Source organism: Hippocampus zosterae, chromosome 8 (genome assembly GCF_025434085.1).
Source record: "Hippocampus zosterae strain Florida chromosome 8, ASM2543408v3, whole genome shotgun sequence".
NCBI lineage: Eukaryota > Metazoa > Chordata > Actinopteri > Syngnathiformes > Syngnathidae > Hippocampus > Hippocampus zosterae.
The window spans coordinates 24,784,919-24,805,913 of NC_067458.1; the positions used below are offsets into that span (position 1 = coordinate 24,784,919).

General features: G+C 49.9%; 4 protein-coding genes across 5 annotated transcripts; 3 read left to right on the forward strand and 1 right to left on the reverse strand.

Annotated features, from left to right (window-relative positions):
• The first annotated feature begins 332 nt into the window (after positions 1-332).
• Positions 333-5,023, forward strand: phb2b (prohibitin 2b). Of its 2 annotated transcripts, none has more exons than XM_052074050.1 (10): positions 333-453; positions 1,364-1,499; positions 1,659-1,743; positions 1,830-1,909; positions 2,050-2,234; positions 2,314-2,443; positions 2,589-2,692; positions 3,469-3,546; positions 4,341-4,420; positions 4,709-5,023. In XM_052074050.1, exons 1-10 carry the CDS (start codon positions 433-435, stop codon positions 4,731-4,733), a joined length of 924 nt encoding a protein of 307 aa, XP_051930010.1. In that variant the 5' UTR covers positions 333-432; the 3' UTR covers positions 4,734-5,023. The 2 variants fall into 2 exon arrangements, with proteins under 2 accessions (XP_051930010.1, XP_051930011.1); XM_052074051.1 differs by lacking the exon at positions 333-453 and adding an exon at positions 753-782.
• A 3,030-nt stretch (positions 5,024-8,053) lies between these two features.
• On the forward strand, positions 8,054-12,999 carry LOC127606061 (prothymosin alpha-B-like). Its single transcript, XM_052074062.1, has 5 exons — positions 8,054-8,272; positions 10,093-10,158; positions 10,248-10,326; positions 10,510-10,601; positions 12,554-12,999. Exons 1-5 carry the CDS (start codon positions 8,228-8,230, stop codon positions 12,590-12,592), a joined length of 321 nt encoding a protein of 106 aa, XP_051930022.1. The 5' UTR covers positions 8,054-8,227; the 3' UTR covers positions 12,593-12,999.
• Positions 12,673-17,454, reverse strand: lrrc40 (leucine rich repeat containing 40). The gene is made up of 15 exons (XM_052074040.1): positions 17,160-17,454; positions 16,674-16,855; positions 16,360-16,433; positions 16,167-16,296; positions 15,947-16,070; positions 15,713-15,852; positions 14,894-15,066; positions 14,728-14,818; positions 14,444-14,489; positions 14,271-14,373; positions 14,044-14,151; positions 13,849-13,956; positions 13,698-13,775; positions 13,448-13,633; positions 12,673-13,303 (listed from the first exon to the last, which is right to left on the reverse strand). Exons 1-15 carry the CDS (start codon positions 17,302-17,304, stop codon positions 13,198-13,200), a joined length of 1,794 nt encoding a protein of 597 aa, XP_051930000.1. The 5' UTR covers positions 17,305-17,454; the 3' UTR covers positions 12,673-13,197.
• A 1,155-nt stretch (positions 17,455-18,609) lies between these two features.
• smim24 (small integral membrane protein 24) lies at positions 18,610-19,996 on the forward strand. The gene is made up of 3 exons (XM_052074064.1): positions 18,610-18,815; positions 19,354-19,480; positions 19,750-19,996. The coding sequence occupies exons 1-3, from the start codon at positions 18,749-18,751 to the stop codon at positions 19,838-19,840; spliced, it is 285 nt and encodes a 94-aa protein (XP_051930024.1). The 5' UTR covers positions 18,610-18,748; the 3' UTR covers positions 19,841-19,996.
• The last annotated feature ends 999 nt before the right edge of the window (positions 19,997-20,995 follow it).

A 20,995-nucleotide genomic window follows, 5' to 3' on the forward strand; every position in this document is an offset into this window, starting at 1 on the left:
AATCATTTGCCCATTGAGATGAATGCATGAAATGAGGATACGCTGATGAGAAAATGGCTGGATGGATATTATTGAGTCATTTTAATAGTGTTAAAATATAGAGAAGTGAAGTTGATTCAATGCGTAATTTCTTCCTTTGGTTTGTTTTATTAAGTCATCTCTTGCTCTTTCTCTGTTTATTTGAAATAAACTCATCTCACCCACCCGTAATTATTTTCGCAGAAGAAAACCTTCCGCTCCTTCCAGCTGGGATAGGGTCCAGTTACCCCCCCCCCCACCTATATTTAGGATGGTTGTAAATATAATATAATCGGGGAAAAAAAGCAATCGAAGGTAAGAACTTCATTTCCCAGCAGCCTGTGCGGTGCTGCCGTAAAGCGTCTCCTGCGTGTCGACCTTCTACGTTCTTTTGGTTGATTGACTTCAAGCAGCATGGCGAGCAAAGAGCCCAACGTAAGACAGTCAAACCTTTCAACTTTCGCTTGCTAACTTCATTTATTGGTCCTGAAACGTTGCGGGCGTCTCGGGTGGATGTGACTAACGCGCGTTGGGACGAAAAGCTCCGCTGAAACAGTCGGTGAGCTAGCTAGCTAGCTAGCTCGCTCGCTAGCATGCCGCTCTGCTAAGCGGCGCGATGCGCGAACTTTCTGCGGGCTGTTCATCAAGGTCACGTTGCTTGCGATTTCATCATGAAAAGTCAAACTTTTATCACACAGTCGAATGAGTAAAAGAGGACATTCGGCTGCGTCTTGACTCGCTCCGTGTCGATGTTGTCCTCTCGGGTTTGAGATGTGCTCTCGTGTTGTCTCGTCGTCCGCGCGTTTAGTCTACCGACGAGCTGACATAAGAGCTCGGGATGGAAGGTGCGCTTTCACATTTGTCACGGTGGAAGATGTGCGTCGTCGTCTCTGTAGAAACATTTATTGGGAGTTTGAATGTATGTTCTAATCGCAAATAGTCAATAGTTGCCTCTAAACGCACTCGTATGAATTCCAAGCCTCCATAGAACTCGAAACCCGAACGCGTCTCCTACTACATTCTATTTTCCTACACTCTGTCTTCTGTCAATTCGAATATGTCCCCTATTTTTGTATCATTTTCATCCCACCCCCATTTGTTTGTTGTTGAAAAATTCTAAACATTGTTTGTCCTGTTATTTTGTTGCGATAGGTTTTTTTTATTTGAAACAGTTATCTTCCCTTAAGCGTTTGCCGTCTCTCCTATTCACCCAATATGTATAGCATATTTTTCAATTATACCTAATACGTTGTTACTTTTTTCATCTCTCATTGTCAATGTTTTTTTTTCCCCCCACTAATTTGAATCCATTTCATGTTGTGTACTGATTGCCGTTCCGTTGCAGCGGTTGGTCCAGAATCTCCGGGACATGATGGGTCGCATGGCGGGCTCGTCGGGCGGCAGGGGCGCCGGACTTGGAATCAAGCTGCTGCTCGGCGCCGGCGCCTTGGCATTCGGCGTCAAAGAAGCCACATACACCGGTCCGCCTTCATGTGTTTTTTCGAATGAAGCGTCAATTTTGTTGAGATGAGGGGACGAGTACTCGCAGTCTTCAATGAAGACGCAGTACGCTTCCCCTCTGTTTTCAGCAAAAGAAATTGCCACTGCTCTGCTAATGTCCGCACCGTTTCTGTGTGTAGTGGAGGGCGGCCACCGAGCGGTGGTGTTCAACAGGATCGGTGGCATGCAGATGGACACGGTGCTGGCCGAGGGCCTTCATTTCAGGTGATGCCCGCCACTCGGCTGCCCGGTCCGCGGCGTCGCCGGGGCGATGCCTGCGCAACTTGCACCTCACTGTCTTTCTGTGTTAGGATTCCGTGGTTCCAGTACCCCATCATCTATGACATCAGAGCCAAGCCCAGAAAGATCTCCTCGCTGACCGGTAGCAAAGGTAACGAGACACGATGACGCACGCGGCGCGGGGCCGGAAGCAGAGCGACTGTTACGTCGCAGCGGGGGCGACACGTCGCACGTACGCGCATGAGCAACCAAAGTCCGATTCTCATTGAGAGCCGTTCCTGCGCCGGCTAGACCTGCAGATGGTGAACATTGCGGTGAGGGTGCTGTCGCGTCCGATGGCGTCCAATCTTCCCATCATGTACCAGCGTCTGGGCAAAGACTATGACGAGCGGGTGCTGCCCTCCATCGTCAACGAGGTCCTCAAGTCGGTGGTGGCCAAGTTCAACGCCTCGCAGCTCATCACGCAAAGAGCGCAGGTGAGCCCGTCTCGCCGAGTTGATTTGCGCAGGCGTCCGCCCGCCCCGCCTCCACAAAAGCGCCCTTGTGCCGCCGCAGGTGTCGCTGTTGGTGCGCAGGGAGCTTTTCGAGCGCGCCAAAGACTTCAACATCATCCTGGATGACGTGTCCATCACGGAGCTGAGCTTCAGCAGCCAGTACACCGCCGCCGTCGAGGCCAAGCAAGTTGGTAGGGATCCGCTTTGCTTCACAAAAGTTAAAAAAAAAAAAACACTGGGGAGGTTCACGGCAAACTCGCCAAGAGCTTCAACAACAGGTTTACCAATTGACATCAAGCAAAATCGTCTGAACCTTGCTTTTCCTCGCGTGTGCAGCTCAGCAAGAGGCGCAAAGGGCTCAGTTCTACGTGGAGAAAGCCAAACAGGACCAACGACAGAAGATCATCCAAGCAGAAGGAGAAGCCGAGGCCGCCAGGATGGTAAGACACGGGATGTGGCCTCGCAGAGGGGAGGGAGGGTGACCTGACATGCTGTAATTGGCTAAGACTAACATGCAGGTTTTTGCCGGGGGGGAAAAAAAGAAGCACACAAAAAAACCCAAATTATTCTCCAGCGCTCTGAGGTTGTCATACAAGTCAGCTGTATCGTCAAATTTGGGGGGAACGTTGGTCCACAGCTGTTTGCCGCCGTTAATATGTGAACAGAAGCGCGTGTGGAATGACTTTGAGAGGCCTCAGGATGGGCCTGGCTGTGCCGTGGAAGTGTCGTTGCCTTTCTACGGCCACTAGGTGGTGTCATTACACAGTTTCTGTTTTTTTAAAGCACTTTCACAACAGCTGCAGCCATCACCAAACGTTTTTCAGGACCCATAAACTATGGTACAGTCGTTACAAACCATGGAGGCTCGTCTCTCGGCCCCCGTACGTGCAGAGAAATATCTGCTTTTCACTGGTCTGTCCAATACACTGGAAATGGCAATCGTGGCCCGGCGATGTCGCAATCGCAGCCGTTCGGGCGACTCGGTCGCAAATATTTTTGGAGAGTGGCCATGTGAAGTCTTCTCTTGTCAATGACTTTGTAGCGCAAAATAAAGGGGAGACAATCATGTTCACCTGTTGCCGTGACGTGGTCGAGATGACAACCGCCCCCCCCCCCCCCCGTTCCCAAAAGGAAGTCTGTGCCAGCTTCCTATTAATTTGTGTGTCCATGTGTGATTTGTGTTAATTTGTGTGTGATTTGTTTTTTTATTTTTTAGCTGGGTCAAGCCGTCACCAAAAATCCCGGCTACCTGAAGCTGAGACGCATCCGAGCTGCTCAGGCCATCGCCAAGACGGTGGGTCACTCACCCTTTATCCAACCTTTGAACCCAACGCCGTTCAGACGGCGAGACTTTGGATGATTTTGACAAGGAGGTGCTCCTGACGAGTGACGTTGTCAACGACGATTGTTAAGATTGGGATGATGATTGACTGGTATGGAGGGTGGCCACGATGGGGATAAGTGTGAGGAGGAGGGGGGGGATGACGACAGTGATGAGGGTTAGGGGCTGACCAATATGGATTTTCTGAGTGTGTTTCCGATACTTGTCAGAGGGGGCGGGGGGGGGGGGGGATTTCCGACCAATTAGCTGATTTATTTAAAAAAATATATACATCCGTCCATTATCAAAACGTACCGAGTAAAATAACGTCTGGAGTAATTTTCAAGTCGGAAACCATGACAAAACGGATGCACTTATCCATCCCTAAATGTCGGCAGTATCGAAGCAGTGACGTCACCGCGAAGTGGCCGCTTGCGAATCCAAAGACGCTCCGGTTGCGTTTTGAAGCATCTTTCGCTTTTCACACGTTTTTCGTCCAGAAATGTTGGTCCGCGCTCACGCACAAGCTGAAACTGAAACGGTTGCGACGCGCCGATCTGCCACGAAGTGGCGCTGTGCAGAGAGCCCTGCCAAAACTGGGCCATGACGTCACAGGGTCAGGAAAGGCCTCGATGGGATTGAATGGAGTCACAGCTCCATCTAGTGGACAGACGGCTCAATGTACATGCTTCTGATGGTTCCGGCGATGAACTTGTGACGTCGTGGATTCCCGTGCCGATGTTGATGGCGCCGATGTGGCCCTCCAGGTGTCGACGTCGCAGAACAGAGTCTATCTGGATGCTGACAGTCTGATGCTCGACCTGCAGAACAAGACCTTGTTCAACAAGTGAGTGAACAAACCCGCCGCTATTTACAGCCACGAATGCAAAGAAATTGTGACAAATACTTTCCAACGTGAATGTTGAGGATTCAACATTGTGGCTTCGGGCCATGCGTGGTTTTGTTTTTTATTTTTATTTTTTGGTGACTGCACGCCACCCCAAGCTCGATTGTCTGAGGAAGCGGCCGCCATGGCGGATCGTTTCAGTCCGACGTTCTGGAGCGTCCAGGCATGATCCCCGCAGAGAACTGCTTTCCCTCCTTTGACTTTTCCTTCCCCCCTTTTGTCTTTCAGTTTGTCGTTGGGCCAGAAGAAGTGATGAAGAGGCCCTCGCCTTCGTCACAATTGACCAACGGGCATTCAGCCCAGCCGGGGGACATCAAACACAAAAGTCGGGAAGTCACTTTGGATTTTGTTTTTGTTTTATTGTGACCTTTGTCGATAAAATAGCAAAGATTCCGCCGGCGGCGTTGAGCCGTAATGCAAATCAGTCGCTCGTGTCTGTTCATCGATGCCGCTCAGATATGGAAAGTGACCTTGTTCAAGAGTAGTCGCGTGCGGCTACAAAGGTGACGGCGCAAATTAATTAAATGTTGATGAGGATCATGATTTTAACGCGTCGGCCGCCTGTTTCCGTCGCGACGCGGAAGCCACGGGCTCGTCTCGGCCTGCGCGTGTGCCTTTCGAGCACACAAGCTTCATGAAAAACATGTTTTATGTCATCGTTGGGGGGGGGGAAAGTTATTTTAAAACCATGTTCATACATTAACATACAGGCTTTCCACAGTAAAAAAACGATTAAGTCGTACACCCCCCCCCAACAACGACAAAGCATTAAAAAGTGTCATAAAAATACATAAATAAAACTAAAGTTCAACAGACTCTCAGGAGACCTGCCAAAGTGCCTTCTGCTCATTCAAGGATTCCGAGAGTTTATTAAAAAAAAAAAAGGTGATTCCCCAACCCCCCCAATGCAATAAAATGAGACGGAGACTGTAGCTAAACGTTGGCTAACTCGATTCTTGGAGACATTTTCTGACTCAGCTCGGCCAACCTGGATCCGGTTGTTCAAGCGCAACGAGTAGTAAGCGCCGCGCCTCAAAGTGCCGCCCAGCGTGGAGCCTGCGCAGGCCACGGCAGGTCCGCGGCGGGTCCCCCTGGAATTTGGTTCGGCGTGTCTGAACGTGCGTGGAACTCGTTTACCTTGGAGGATGTGATCCTCTCAGACGTTCTGCTTGACTTCATCTCTTCCGTCTTTGAACAGATGGCCGCGGGTGGTTTCTGCAATTGCTAATCAAAACTTGCCCATCATGCACTACGTTTCGGAACCTCTTTCAAGTACCGGGTACTAAAAGAAGGCCGGCGGTCTGGAACCCGAAATAGTGTCGCGTGAAGTTAAGTTGGACTTTGAATTGCTGGCGAGGAGTCCAGGGCCAGTTCACGTTGGAGATCCGCTCCGGGCTTTTGGACTTGTCTCTCTGCAGTACTTTTCTTCTCCTCCTCCTTGTCTTTTTTCACCCTTGCTTTGCTCCACTTTTTCCATTTTTCATTTTCCAGCTTGGGGGAAAAAGTCCGACTCCCCCCTTTTCTCCTCTGCTCTCCCCTCCCACGTGTGACATACTCTCATGCGTTCATGACCGCTTGTCGTGAAATGAAGCGGTCAAAGAACAGCGCTTCCCAGCTACTCTGATGTTGCCGCTCGGAACGAGTAATCGTTCGAAAAATCATTTTGCGGAGTATATTTAAAAGTACGACTGCCTTGACTTACAAGTGCCCCAACTTACATTATGTTTCCAGTTCGGAGCCTTCGGTTGCGCCGTTTATTTTTGTTGTAGCAAAAATACTTTTAATTAGGGGGTTGGGAGTGGGGCGGGGGTGGGGGTAGCAGAGCTAGTTGCCGATGAACTTTGATCCGTTTATTGAAGAGCCGCAAATACAAAATGAAAGCCCTCGCAAGGCTTCTGTGGTCACTCAAAGCCAAGCCTTCTTGAACACAAACCGCTTATCTCTTTACATTTTCAAGTTTCATTATTTATACATTTTAAAGGGCAGTGCTGTTTTTGTTATGGAAGAATTGTAGCAAAAATTTGCGATGCTTGCAAGGTTTGATGGGGAAGACCGATTTGCGATGAGTAAATTGAGTATTAAACTTTTTACGGTTACGGAGCTAATTCATCTCATAAGTCAAGGTACCCCTATCTGTGTATGCAGGTCAACAGTTGGAAAGCCAGTTTTGAGCTCTGACAATAACGAATTGACTTAAGAAACCTTTCGATTGATGGTCATCTTGTGCTACCGATCTCGTCGCGGTAAAGTAAGTCTGCCGCCCCCTGCTGTATGACTGCAAAAAGGCTGGAATCAGCTTTGACGACTCTAGCGCGTCTCGTTCCGTCTATATACGTTGCGAGGTGCATTTTCTCTCCTTCACCTTTGTGGAAATATTTACTATGACCTGCCAATGTTTGAGTTTGTCGCGTAAAACCAAGAAAAAGTAGAAAGTCCTCATGAATCCGCGGTACGCCCGGTACAGTATTTCCTTTCACCTACAGTCACCGCCCACCGCGGTGCCGATGATTGACACCCGCTTTGGCCACTCACCGCGCGCAAAGCGTCAGCTTTACGTTCGCTTCAGTAGACGGACCAATCACGAACCGCTCGAGAAAGCTTCAAACGCCACACGACCGAGGTGCGCGGCCATCTTGGTGAGGTACAATGAAATCGCCACAACCGCCACCTTGGTGAGGGACATAAGCAACTGTCGCCATTTCTCAGCCAATACATTCTTGCTGAATTCCAACCAGGCAACATTTACACACTTGACCTGATATTTTCTCTTTCCCGTGAGCTTTTTTTGGGACACTGCCGAATCTGGCGTTACTATGGCTTTTGCGATACACCCCGCCCTCAAGTCTGTCCTACTTTGCCTCGCACATGAGCGCGCGCGCGCGCGCACACACACACGCAGTCTCTTTTTGTTAAATAAATCCAGATACAAATAGAAGCAGCGCGTTTAAGTGTAAGAATAGAAAGTCAATAGTTGGAGTCGAGCACATACGCTCGTGACAGTATTAGCGTGGTTGTGATGGGGCCAGTAGTGCTGCAGCACGTTACATGCCTGTAACAGTAACGAAGTCGTCAGTAAAAGTGCAGCGGTTGTCGTAAAGCTTGCAACGGCGGAGCAGCGGGATTTCTTGGGCGGCCTGAGACGTGTGCTTGTTTCCTCTCGTGCCAAGTGAGTTCATGTGACCCAAAAAGTCGTTATTTCGCAAATCTAGCAGCAACACGTGAAACAAAAACACACTTGATTTTGCATGCATGCAAAAATGCGCCCACGGCGAGTCATTAAAGTCACCGTAGTGTGAACAAACGTTTACAGTCTGTGCGATTATTATGGGATTAGCGCAGCCAAACGCATGCACGTGACTATTTTTTTTTTTGGCACACATGTCAACGTTTTTGCACGGCGGCTACGCGCGGGCCAGTGCGTGCGCGCGTGCGTAGGTGGCACACTTTTTGGGCAACAAGGGAGGCGCGTCCATTGTTTGGCGCAGACCAATCGGCGGTCGAGTTTGGCCGGAGCGCGCTCGACCAATAGGAGCGCGTTCTCCGCTCTGCGCGCCCCGCCCACCTGCCATATAAAACCGCGCGCGGCAGACGAGCGGTAGGGTGCACGCGCAACTCCGGGGGACTACCGAGGCAGTTCAAGTGGAAATCGGAATCTTCATCCTCCTCCTTCATCCTCGCCATCGTCCTGTTGCTAATCTCTTCGACTGCTTTTCTTGTTTGCTAGCCAAAAAAAACAAGACGAAGAAGATGGCGGACAGCAAAGTGGAGAGCGGCAGCGAGTTGAGCGCCAAGGTGAGACGCGCACGCGCACCCTTGAATAATGAAGAATTGAACATGCTGCAGGACAAGCGCGTGCGCGCACACACGCGCGTCCGTCATTTACCGCTTGCAGCATCTTTTGCAAATGTGTGCAGCATTTTGAGTCGTCGTAAATAATCCCACCGTTGATGATGATGATGACGAAGTGCGTGCGCGCGTGTGAGGCGCGCGTTACGTGGGAATTGAGAGAGGATTTGGCGCTCAGAGCCTCTTAAAGTGAACAAGAGCAAAAACAAGACGCCCGACGCCTTCTCTTCCTTTTCCAATCAAACCGTAAACGTGATTGACAACAACAATCAAAGCTTCTCCAAATGTGGCTTCCGTGCGTGTTTGGGTGGTGTTGCGCTGCTGGTGCTTCCGCCCTCCCTCGCGTCACGGCGGCGGCGGCTTCGGCTCACAGGCGCCCGAGCAGGCATGAGTGTAGCCGCCACCGGAGCGTCGGCGCCACCGCGGAGCTTCACCAAGTCGCGCGCGCACGCTCATGTGTGTGTGTGCGCGCGCTCACAACAGGAAGCAGCATCCTGTCTGGAGGATAAAGATGTGCAGGGGGTGTTTTGGGAGTCGCAAGAGACTTGATTGGGGTCTCCGAAGCATATTTTACCTTTGAGTCCACACGAGGGCGCCGTTCACTCTCACGCCGGACTGAAAAGGCGCAAAAGAAAGCCGGCATGAAAAAAAAAAACCTTATGAGACGCAAGTGTGACTGTGCAGCGGTCAGGTGACGTCACAAATGTGATTTTCACAATCAAGTCAGACGTGTGGCGTTCAGAGTTGGTGTCGGGTGACATACACTCTGACATTATGAACTGCTGGGAGTTGGAGTCTGGGCGTGTCTGTAGTGTGTGTGTGTGTGTGTGTGTGTGTGTGTGTGTGTGTGTGTGTGTCGTGCCCCCCGCCCACCTCACCAGTCAGTCTGCTGCTCTGCTCCAGTCTGGTCTGGTATCAGCTTTCAGCAGCCAGAGCACAGTGGGCGGGACTTGGGAGCATGCGGCCAATCGGAGCCCAGGGACTGAGAGCCCAACCTGTCCCCGAAAAAGGAAACTCCCGGCCTGCCTCCTCATCCAGGAAGCACATGTTTACCTTCCGCATGATATACATACACGCACACAATTTTAATATTCACTTAATGGTTTGTTCAGAAGAACGTCGGAAAAATGTGGATTTTTTTTTCCAATGGGGAAGCGGATGATTGTAAATTTTGTATTTTGGGGGAAAAAAATCAGCCCGCTTTCATGCAGCACTCCAGAAATCAAAGAATATTGACCGTTCAGATGTATAAATTCTGAAGACTGGGATAACTTTAAGTCAAACAAGGTTTGTAAACTACTTGTATACACTTACAAACTACATGGCATATTTGATGTGACCGTGTACACGAAATCAAGTTGTTGATGAAGGCGAGTGTTGCATTCAAGTGGACATCAAGTTGTGACCACGTGTGCTGTGTGCAAGAACATGATGAGAATGTTGCTAAACAGGAATGATGCATTCAAGTGGACAAGAAGGCGTCGGTGAACACAACTGTTTTGTTCCAAGTGCACATAAACGGCTCGATCCGCATGTGTTGCATTCAAGTGACGTGATGGGTTTGCTCAACATTTATGTGGCGTTCAAGTGACGTTAAGATTCTGTGGACACTTGGTGTTCCGTTCAAGTGCACATTAACGTGTGGGTGGGGGGAAAAAAAGCTTGTGTTCAAGAGTTTGTGGACATCTGTGATGTGTTCAAGTGTCGGTAACAGAAGAGGACATTCGAGGCTCACTGTGTGTGTTTGTGTTTTTATTTCCTTTCAGGAGTTGAAGGAGAAGAAAACCGTGGAGGAAAAGAACGGCGACGACACCACCGCCAACGGAAAAACGGTGAGACGGCGGCTCCTCTTCATCATCATCATCATGTTCCTCTCCCAGTGGGAACATAACTCGGGTGTGTGCGCGTGCCTGTGTGCCAGGACGAGGAGAACGGGGAGCAGGACAACGAGGCGGAGGATGACGACGATGTAGGGGACGAGGAAGAAGAGGACGGCGAGGGTGCGCGGCATCGCACACGCGCGCAAACATGCAGACCAAATGACACACTGACTGTTGCACACACAAAACAAGACAAGCACACAAACAACAACAACAAAAAAAAACTGCGCACAATTTCACATCCGCAGTTACAAAAACAAACTCTTCAGACAGAAACATGTGGGTGTGTGTGTGGGTGTCCAGGTGAGGAAGAGGACGAAGAGGACGATGACCTGGTCACACCCACAGGGAAGAGAACAGCTGAGGATGACGATGATGATGATGAAGATGACGAGGTGAGCAAGATCAAGATTATAAGATGATAAGATAAGATAAGATAAGATCTCCTTTCTTTGTCCCACACTGGGGAAATCTCCAGCAGCAAGATTGTGGGTAGAAAGAAGAAAAACCCCCCACAAACACCGTTCAATTAAGTGCAATATAAATACAACTATGGATAAGTCGCAGTGCTATTTACAATTGTTTTCACATCATTTAGACACGCTTCAAGTTAGCAGCGACGTGCCCCAATAAATAGCGAGCGCGCCCGTTTCTATTTCCGAACCAGATTTCGTCCGCTCGCAGCAAGCGCATGCTGGACTCGAGCCTGATTCCGAATGCCATCGGGGGTTTTGGGTTGGCCACGTCCCTGCTGCATGAATAACTTTTAAATAGTTTATATGGAATTTGAATGACGTGAATTGAAGGTCAGCGGCTCGGATAATGGATGGATTTGTATAATTTACTCTGAATCATATTGAATAACTGAATCTGAATTGGAAGTGATAGACTTTTTTTTAACTTTGAAACTGTATTTGATCCTCACTGAAAATTAAATTCTGTTTATTTTCATATTCAGTCTTACAAAGACGTCAGATTTTGTTTTTGAATTGAGGTACTAAGTTTTAAATTAACTTTACGGTCAAGTATGAAGTATCCGGTTTGTATTGCAGCAAACTGAATCAAAATTAATTTCATTGTATTTCAGTGCAGAAAAGGTTCTTTTAGGCAGCACCTCTGACTGTTCAATCACCGACATTGACCGACACAAGTGATGTCGGTCGCGAACGAGCCGGTACAAAGAAGTTTGAAGTGAACGATGAGCCGTTTTTAGATGGAAAAAAAAAACGACCATGTATAGTAAGGCATTTTTTTGTCCGAAAAAACAACGACCATGTATAGTAAGGCATTTTTAGCCGAAAAAACGACCATGGTCGTTTTTTTGCCGAAAAAAACGACCATGTATAGTAAGGCGTTTTTAGACGAAAAAAAACGACCATGTATAGTAAGGCATTTTTTTGTCCGAAAAAAAACGACCATGTATAAAGGCGTTTTTTGCCGAAAATAACGACCATATATAGTAAGGCGTTTTTCGCCGAAAAAAACGACCATGTATCCTAAGGCGTTTTTAGCCAAAAAAATAACCCAACCATGTATAGTAAGGCTTTTTTAGCCCAAAAAAATGGTCCATGGTCGTTTTTTTTTCGACTAAAAACGCCTTACTATACATGGTCGTTTCTTTCGGCTAAAAATTTCATCCAAAAATGCCTTACTATAGATGGTCGTTTTTTTCGGCGAAAAACGCCTTACACTACATGGTCGTTTTTTGGAGGGGGCAAGAAAAATGCCATACTCTCCACGGTCATTAAGTTTGGGCTAAAACACCTTTTTCTACATGGCTGACGAGCGCTGGGAAGATGAGAAGCCTATCCCAGCTTTAGGCCATTGGAACCGACGTATATATGCTGTCACTGGACGGGGTTCGAACCCGCGCCGCTTGGAAGCAAAGCCAGTGTGTATACCTCTACACCACCAGTTACTCTGAGTTACTTTGCACGTAAGGCATATTTGACATGCACTCTGGAGGATTTGCAGGAAAAAAAAAATTACTTTGTGTTTTTTTTTCTCACGTCAAAAAGTTGGTTTTGAACTGCGGTTGCCTGGGCGGAACGCCGGTGTGTATTCCACTACACCACCAGTGTCGGTGATTTCCTCTGCACAATAGGCACATTTGACATGCACTTTGGAGGGTTTGCAGGAAAGTGGGTTTTCGGCTAAAAACGCCTTACTATACATGGTCGTTTTTTTCAGCTAAAAATTTCATCCAAAAACGCCTTTCTATATATATGGTCGTTTTTTTTCCGGCTAAAAACATCTTACTACACATGGAATACAGAGACAGAAACCGATTGGCCGGCGTTCGTCACGTAGTTGAGACAGTTGTGTTTTTTTTTTTTGTCATAAACAGGACGAAGTGGAGCGGAAGAAGCAGAAGACGGACAAGTAGACGACAACCACCGCGACGTCCAAACCTCAGTCCTCCATTCCAAACATCCGAAAGAGAATTTGTTTGTATTTTTATTTACATTTTATATTTTTGTATATATTGTACGGAGGTCGGCCATCTTGACGAGTATCAAGCGGTGCTCCGAAGAAATTTCAACACCCGGAAAACGTCAGCGTACGCAAGCATCCTGTCACACACACACACACACGTTGTGCAGAAACACATTCAAAAATGCCCACGCGGGGCGAAGGATGCGTTTAGGTACACCGGGGCGTTGCGGCACTTTGCCGCTGATGTTTTTTCGTGCTAGTTTGTCGTAGATGAGCAGGATGTAGCGTCATGTCCTAGTCAGAATGTTTTCATGTCCATGTTACGTTGTTGGAAAATAAAGTCATTGGATTTTGTCCGTTTGGAAGCGTCCTCATTACTTAAAAGATGCCGTTTCAGTAAGGCACCGTGCATTTTCTTTTGATTTTGTTCAAATGTATATTGAAATCTTGTCTTCAGTGGCGCCTTGAAGTGGAGTCAAACGGTTGGCACATGAAATATCTCTTTAATGAATAAAGAAGGCCCGTCGCGATTTGGGGCTTTTTCGGATTCGGGGCTCACGCGGGAATGCGGCTACGCAGGTACTCCAGCACGGCGTCCGTTCCCTTGGCCACGATGGCGGCTCGCGGCGTCCGGAAAGGATTTCCCTGCAGACTCAGACACCTGAACAACACAAAGACGGGACGGGACGCTGTGATTTGCTCATTTTCGTGAGCACGTGAATGGCTGGAAGCACGAAGATGGCCAACGCTCCTCGTAAAGTCGCTTTGTAAGCAAGCGTAGCGACAAATGTCAACGGGCGCCCACCTGAGCGTCGTGCACAGGCCCAGCTGAGGCGGCACGTTGAGCAGGTCGTTGTTGGACAGGTCCAGCGTGGACAGGCGCGGCAGGCCCAGCAAGCGCGCCGGGTCCACGCCTCCCACCTGGTTGTTCCCCAGCAGGATGGTTTCCAGCGACGCCATGTCGTACAAAACCTCCGGGAAGGACTTGAACCTGCGGCACAAAGTTTTAGCACCCCAACCCACGCGTTGCCGTGCGAGCTTGCAAGGAGGATTACTTGTTGGAGTTGAGGATGACCGAGTGAAGCTTTGTCAAGTTCTTCAGCTCGCCGGGTAAATCCCTCAGCTGGTTGTTCCTGACGCGCGCAAACAAAAGAGCCGGCTTAAAATGGCCGCTCGAATCCAAAATGGCCGCCCGGCCGCGCGTACCGGAGGTCGAGGTGCGCCAGGTTGACCAGCGAGCAGAGCGGCGAGCAGCAGCTCAGCCTGTTGAAGGCCATGTTGAGCTCAGTCAGCGAGGCCCGCGTTTCGCACAGCCTACACACAAACACACACACACACACAAAATGGCCGAAACGCGCACGCCTCACCGCGTCGGACCCGATAGGCGGCCCGCTCGCTCACCGTGGCGGCACGTCGCTCAGCAGGTTCTTGCTGAAGTCGGCCGAGGTGACGGCGTGCTCGGCGGCGGCCTGGAACAGCTCGTCCGGGATGCGATCGGCCTTCTTGTCACTGAGCGGGAACACGACAACGCCTTGGCGACAAAATGGCCGACTTTCCACGTGGTGGCATGTTGCTGAGTCAAAGAGTCAAATTTTCAAAACAGCCCGTCCGAGTTCGTCCTCGCTCACCTGTACGCCAGCGACTTGAGCGTTTTGATGTTGTGCACGTTGACGGCGGCCTGGCCGGGCAGCGTCATGGCGGTCGGCGCGTCGACGGCACCATCGGGCTCCTCTGAAAGTTGGAAAAGGCTTGTGGGCGAGCGCATGTCAAGAGAGCAGAGCGGCGGCGCGCGGCTCTCTACCTTCAATTCTTCCTCGGAGGTACTTGAGGAGCTCGTTGGTTCCTTTCTGCGGCCGAGGAAAAGTCAAGCGTCATTCATTTGAGGCGGGCGCTTCCGTTACTCTCGAAGAGGTTTGGGGCCAATTTGCAACAAATATCCAAGTCATCATGACCAACTACAGAAATGTTTGAAAAGGTCGAGAGACACCAAAAAAAAAAAACTCTTTGCATTTCAACTGTCGCCAATTGGAGGCCACCAAACAAGCCGAGAGCGCAGCCGGTCGAAGACGAGACGAGCGGACGAACGGTCAGCAGGTCCCTGCGGATCCCGCGCAGGGGATTTCCCTCCAGCAGCAGAATCTTGAGCTGGGGCAGCAGGCCGAGCGACGCCGGAAGTCTGGCGAGCGGACGGCAAGCGCCGTTAAAATCACTTTTCCGAAGCGCGCCGAGCCACGCCGGGGGCGGGACTTACGTGCCGATGTCGTTGTTGGTGAGGTCCAGACGCGTGAGCGCGCCCAGCGCGGCCACCTGCTCGGGCAGCGCGGCGATCTTGTTGTCTCGCAGCTCCAGCACGGAGAGGGCGCCCAAGCGCCACACGTCCTCGCCAGACACGCTGGCGATCTGGTTGTTCCCCACGTAGAGCTCCTAAGCAAACGCGGCGGCGACGTAACGTCCGATTTGCATCTTGGGGGGCGCCTGCCTACGCTTGCGCTTCGAGCTCAATGACTTTCTCAAATGGTGTCCCACCAAAAAAAAAAAACTTTAAAAACGAACTTCACAGCTGTTAAAATGTTACTTCCTGTTTCTGAAACCCATCCTAGGAAAACCCAAGACAATATTTTAGAAAGTCTATTCCCCCCCCCCCCCAAAAAAGAAAATCGAGATGAATTGTACTTTAAGGGAGGGGTTAGCGCATCGACCTCACAGTGCAGAGGGTTGGATTCCGGCTCTGGAGTCCCCGTGTGGAGTTTGCATGTACTCCCCGAGCCTGTGTCGCTTTTCTCCGGGTACTCCAGTTTCTTCCCACCTTCTGAAAACATGCTCGGCAGGTTAATGTCATGCACTAAATTGTCACGTGCCCTGCGATGGGCTCGGGCAGGCCCCGCAAGCCTCCTGAGGAGCTGGGGCTCGAAAAATGGATGGGGGGGGGGTCGTGTCAGGTGGGGGGGGGGGGGGGGTGGACGACGACACACACGCAAACTCCACACGGGAAAGCCAGTGCCAGAATGGAACCCTGCGCCTCCGCGCCACGCCCCCCCCCCCCCCCGACCATGAGACGCCCACATTTTACCTTGAGCGCGGGCGCGGCAAGCGGCGGGAGCCGCCGCAGCTTGTTGCGGCGCAGGTACAGCTGCTCCAGGGCCGCCATCTGCGACAGGCCGGCGGGAACTTCGCTCAGAAGGTTGTCGCTGCAATCCAGCAGCTTCACATCTGCGCAGGGGGGCGGGGCACTTTTTCAAAAGCAAGCGCGCATTTTTCAGGAAAGGGAGCCGGATTGCAAGTCCGGCCGTCGGGGGGGTCTTACTGGTGAGCAGCGGCAGGTCGTCGGGCAGGCGGGTCAGCTTGTTGCGGCACAGCTGGAGCTTCTGCAGGCGGCCCAGCAGGCCCAGGCCGGACGGGAGCTCCGTCAGCCGGTTGTCCGACACGTCCTGCCGCCCGTCGGACAGACGTCAATTTCAAGTCACGGCGGCCGCTACTCGTTACCTTTTCCGGACAAGTGCGACAACCGCGGGCCGGGTAGCTACCAGTTCAGTGAGCGCCTCCAGTTGGCCCAGCTCCTCGGGTAGCGCGTCCAGCAGGTTGCGCTGCAGCGTCAGGCTGCGCAGGTTCTTCAGGGAGAAGACCTCCGCCGGCAGCGAGCTCAAGCGGTTGTGACTGCGGCGACGGTACGACATCGAGTGGGCGAAAAGGCCACGCGAGGTGCGGCGCTCGCCTTACCCGAGTCGCAGCTGCTGAAGCTCTCGCAGTTCCCCCAAGGCGGGCGGCAGCGCCTGAAGCTGGTTGTCGTGCAGCTGAAACGGCAAACGACAAGCGGCGGTCACCACATCTCCACCCGTCGATGCAGGGGGAGACCCACTCCGGCCGGGCGGCACTTCTTTTAACGTATCCATGAATTCTATTGCCCTCACAAGTACAAAGTGTAGACTTTGGAGTGTCATCAAAGCGATAAACATGAGCGTCCGAGTCATTTTCTCTGCTTTTGGTTCAGGCGCTCGGGTGTTTTGGTTACGGTCAGCGTGTGGCCGGCATACGTCGAGCGTGGTGAGCGCCGGCAGCAGTCGGATGTCGTCGGACAAGCGCGTCAGCCGGTTGGACGCCAGCAGCAGCTTGGTGAGGTCCGTCTGCTCCCACCAGCGCTCGGACGCGCCGAACGACACGTTGTGATGGGCCTCCTCGGGGGTGTCCACATTCAGCCGGTACACGCTCGCCGGGACTGGCGGTGGGGGAAGAGAGAGAGAGAAAAAAAAAACATCAACACGTGACACTTTTTATTGTATTTTTTTAAAATAATGCAGAAGGGAACTTGAGATGACCAAGTCAGCAATTTTCAGTCCACCCAAATCAACGGCACGGGGTGCCTTCATGAACGATCTGTCATCACGCCACCGATCGAACGACGCGATCTTCAGGCTGGCTGCCACGTGATTTGGATCAAATAGCGATTTCGACACTTTGATGTGGATTCAGTTGGAAGGCGCGAATGGCGGTTCGGGGAGCTTCCCGACGTGTGAAAGCACCTTCGGTCAGACTCCGATTGGTCAGGTTGAGCGTTCCGCTCTGCCGGGCCGCCTTGAGGAGTCCGTACGGGACGCTGGGCTCACTTTCGGGCGCCCTAAAGCCCCGCAGTGAGTCGACCTGCTGCGCGCCTCTCAAGCGAGACATTTGCCACTCGGTTAGCTGCAAATGTCGCCTCGAACGCTGGGGATCTTCAAATGTTCAAGCTTGAAACCTCCTCGGGCGTTTGTTTGGCTCTTCAACGGCCGGACGCCGCTCACTTCCGCCCGCCAGCGTTGACGTAGCTACATTGCGTCACTTCTGCTCAAGATCCGTCACAATAAAAGCGTATAGATTGATTTTGTTCTTTTTTTTAGCACCTGAACGGTGCTAAAATTCGAGCCACTAACAGAGAACACCCATTTTATAGTCGTGTGTGTGTGTGTGTGTGTGTGTCTTTTAGCGATACTTTTGTCTGAAACACAAATTTTAAGGTTAAAAATGGCAACGAAAACACATAGTTTCCGTTTGGTTTCTTTCACATTAAACCGACTTGCCTGACCTGAAGTCGCTTGAGTACGAAATCACAATTTTCCTCACGTTTGATCAACTTTATCTGTATTAACTCAATTCAACTTATTTGTATGATACCTTGAGAACAACCGTTGCCGCAGAAAAGTGCTGTACATAATTACAATGCAAACATACGACATATTTAAAACAACTGTAAGTTGAGGGGTTCGTTGTTTTTCAGTGGATGGCTCTTCTTTGCGAATGACAGATGGAGGGATGGAATCCTTTAATGCAGTTTGATAAAAGGAGAAAAAGAAAAAAAAACGTCTGCACCGCAGCACGTCCGAGAACACAACTCCCCTAACTAAAATCACTTCCTGCTTCTTACTTTAACAGCCAATCAGAACCTATCAACATAAAAACATGTCTAAGCAATTATTAAACAACAGAATATAATTTAGGTACGCTTAACATGAAATAATATGATGCTCAAACATAAAATCATAATTAATAATATAACATAAGCTTACACAACAGTGAGAAACAAAACGATAACAATGTTTTAACTCTAAAATAAACACATTTCCGGAGGGTTTTCGCGTTTTACTGTGTCAGGTGTTGCCTTTAGTGACAGTCTGAAATCAGAGGTTTTCTCATAATTGATCAACTATCGACCCAGCCAACTCATCAGTCTTCTGTCGATCAAGTCAGATGTTGTCTTCATGGACAATTTGCAATCACATAACTTTTGTCACCTAACTGGCCTACTTGTGACATTGCAGCTTTCCTCATGAACGATGTTCATCACCTAACAAGCCAGGCCTTGCCTATGGGGACCGCCAGTCTGAAATCATAATCTTTCTTCCACCTAATGACGTTTGTCCTTGCCGTAATACTTGTTGGATGCGTATTATCGAGGGCCCGCACGCTGCTTGCGACTAACACGCACAGCAGGCAGCGTGATGATTCCACGCCCTGATTGGAAGGGAAAGCACAACAGTATCGGTGACCTTTGATCACCGCAGTAAAAGGAAAGGCTTGAGGAGTGTAGCGCGTCATCTGTCTTTGTGTGTGAACAAGCTACTCGGACACTTTCGGGATGTTTTGGGCTTTTGTCGTTTTCTGCGCACTGCAGAGCGCAGCCCAGGCCTCCACTCGTAAAACAGGTAAAGTTTGGTTTGGTTTGGTTTTCCACCTTGGCGTTGGCTGAACTTTTGTGCAGCACTTTCACAGTTGAGACCAATCAATCGCTCAAGCAATTCATCAATCACTCAATATAATTAACCGAGTCATTTTTAAGAACACATGTAAAATTGTTCATTTTTCTAATTATTGTTTTTTTTTACAACAAATGATTGGAGTCAGTATTTAATGAGAAATATTAATGAATGAATGAGAATGTCTTTTCCTCACCAGGGTCATAGGTCATCAAAATGAATAATTCAGTTGTAAAATAATAGCACAGTCTCATTTTCGTGGAGCCCATGACCAAATTTTAAGGTTTAAGGTGTTCTGTGAGGTGGACCTACTAACCAACATACAAAACATTTGCAACGAGCTTCTATTTCACATCGCTCCACCGACGATTTTTTGCGCTATGAATTGGAAAAGTAATGACGAATTGGAAATGGGTAAAAGTACGTCCAGCTGTTGACTTGAATGAAAAACAACCATCCGTTCCTTTCTTTTTGAATTGTTTGTCAGATGTGCGTGCGTCCGCCTCCGGCTCGGTGACGCTTCAGCCGTGGTTGACGGGGCTGACGGCCGTGGTGGTCTTCCTCTTCGTCGTCTTCGTCTTCGTCATCCTCAGCAGGCTCCTGGGAAAGGACAGGTCGCTCTCACGCCGTCGTCGGCAAACAACGATCAGAACCCAATCGTGACAGAAATCAGATCCACGTGGCAACACGCGGCGGCTGAAATCTGATTGGACAAAAGTCTGGAGGCAGCGCAACCAAAAGAAACCTGCAGACTGCGATTGCAAAAAAAACAAACAAACAAAAAAAAACCCGAAATGGAACTTCATGTAACAAACGCAGTAAGAATCAGTGCGCATTGCTCTCTAGTGGTGACCAACATGCGGGTTGTTGCCTTGTGTCACAGGAAGGACGAGGTGGAGGAGGAAGACATGTTTGGGTACGAGAACAAGGTGGTGGAAATGTGCGAAGACGAAGTGATCCAAACCAGCTTGTAGGACAAAAGACGGTTTTCCCAGCTTTGGTTTCGTCTCCTTTTTTTTTTTGCCACAAATGTCCACGTAACAATCGCATCTCAGTCTGTGCGCTACGCTAAACATATCCTGACACCTTGGGTGTCCAAATGTGGTCAATAAAACGCCGCCTCTTCTTGACTGCGCCGGAGCTGTGTGCCGTTATGTGGCCTACAGATTGGATGCTTTCTGGACAACAAATAAATAAAATGGCGGGCTGGTATGCTTCCGTGCCAAAGGAAGCATACCCCATAAAATAGTTTCTCCATCAAATCTCCGTCAAGTGTCCAAGTGCGGATGGAGCAGGAAGAAGCTGAGGATTCTGCTAAACCGCTGCGGCTAATCCATCTTAAAAAAAGGATAATTCCTGCATCAACATCTTTCCTCACAGTCCACCACAACAGATGAGTCAAGTCCGGTGCAGTCTTTCAGACGTTTTCGTCCTAAGTCCTTGAACTGGCAATTTAAGATTGACCCCAGTCAAGTCACGTGACTCGAGTCCCCCCTCCCCGCCTCTCATGAGGCGAAACGGGTGGTCGTAATATGAGAAACAGCTGGCATTATGATGCAAGGCAGACCCCAAGCCTATGCTGGTCCCCTGCGGAGCCTGCTGGGAACAAAGTGCTCCTTTGTGCTTGAGGGGAAAGAAAACCCCCCAGAAACTTTCTCGCCTTCGTCAGTCTGCTGTGCGCCATTTTTTCCTCACGCGCTTTGTTGTCCCTCGCGTGCTGAGTTCCTTCCGTGTGACAACCAGCAGGGGGAGCCAGAGAGGCGCGTGTGGGTCGCGGCTGAGTCAGTCAGCCATCCCACTGCGTGTCGACCATGAAGCCGCCAAATCCAGTGCGGCCTCGACAAAAACACAAAATGATGACCAAAAGGAAAATATGAGAAAATATGTGGTCCGCATTCGTTGAAATACCATGTAGACGCATTTAGTAAATATGGAGCAGTGCCACATTCCTTTTTTTCATCCTCATGACGAATCCTCAAACTGTTGCAGACGCCTGCTTGCTATTGACTTGAATTTATGATGTCTGCTTCATACCAAAATGGCCGACGTCCTGTTTTGCTCCAACATGTACAGACTCATTTTGGTTTTTCTAACTTTCCAAGAGACGTGACTGGATGATGCAGGGGTGC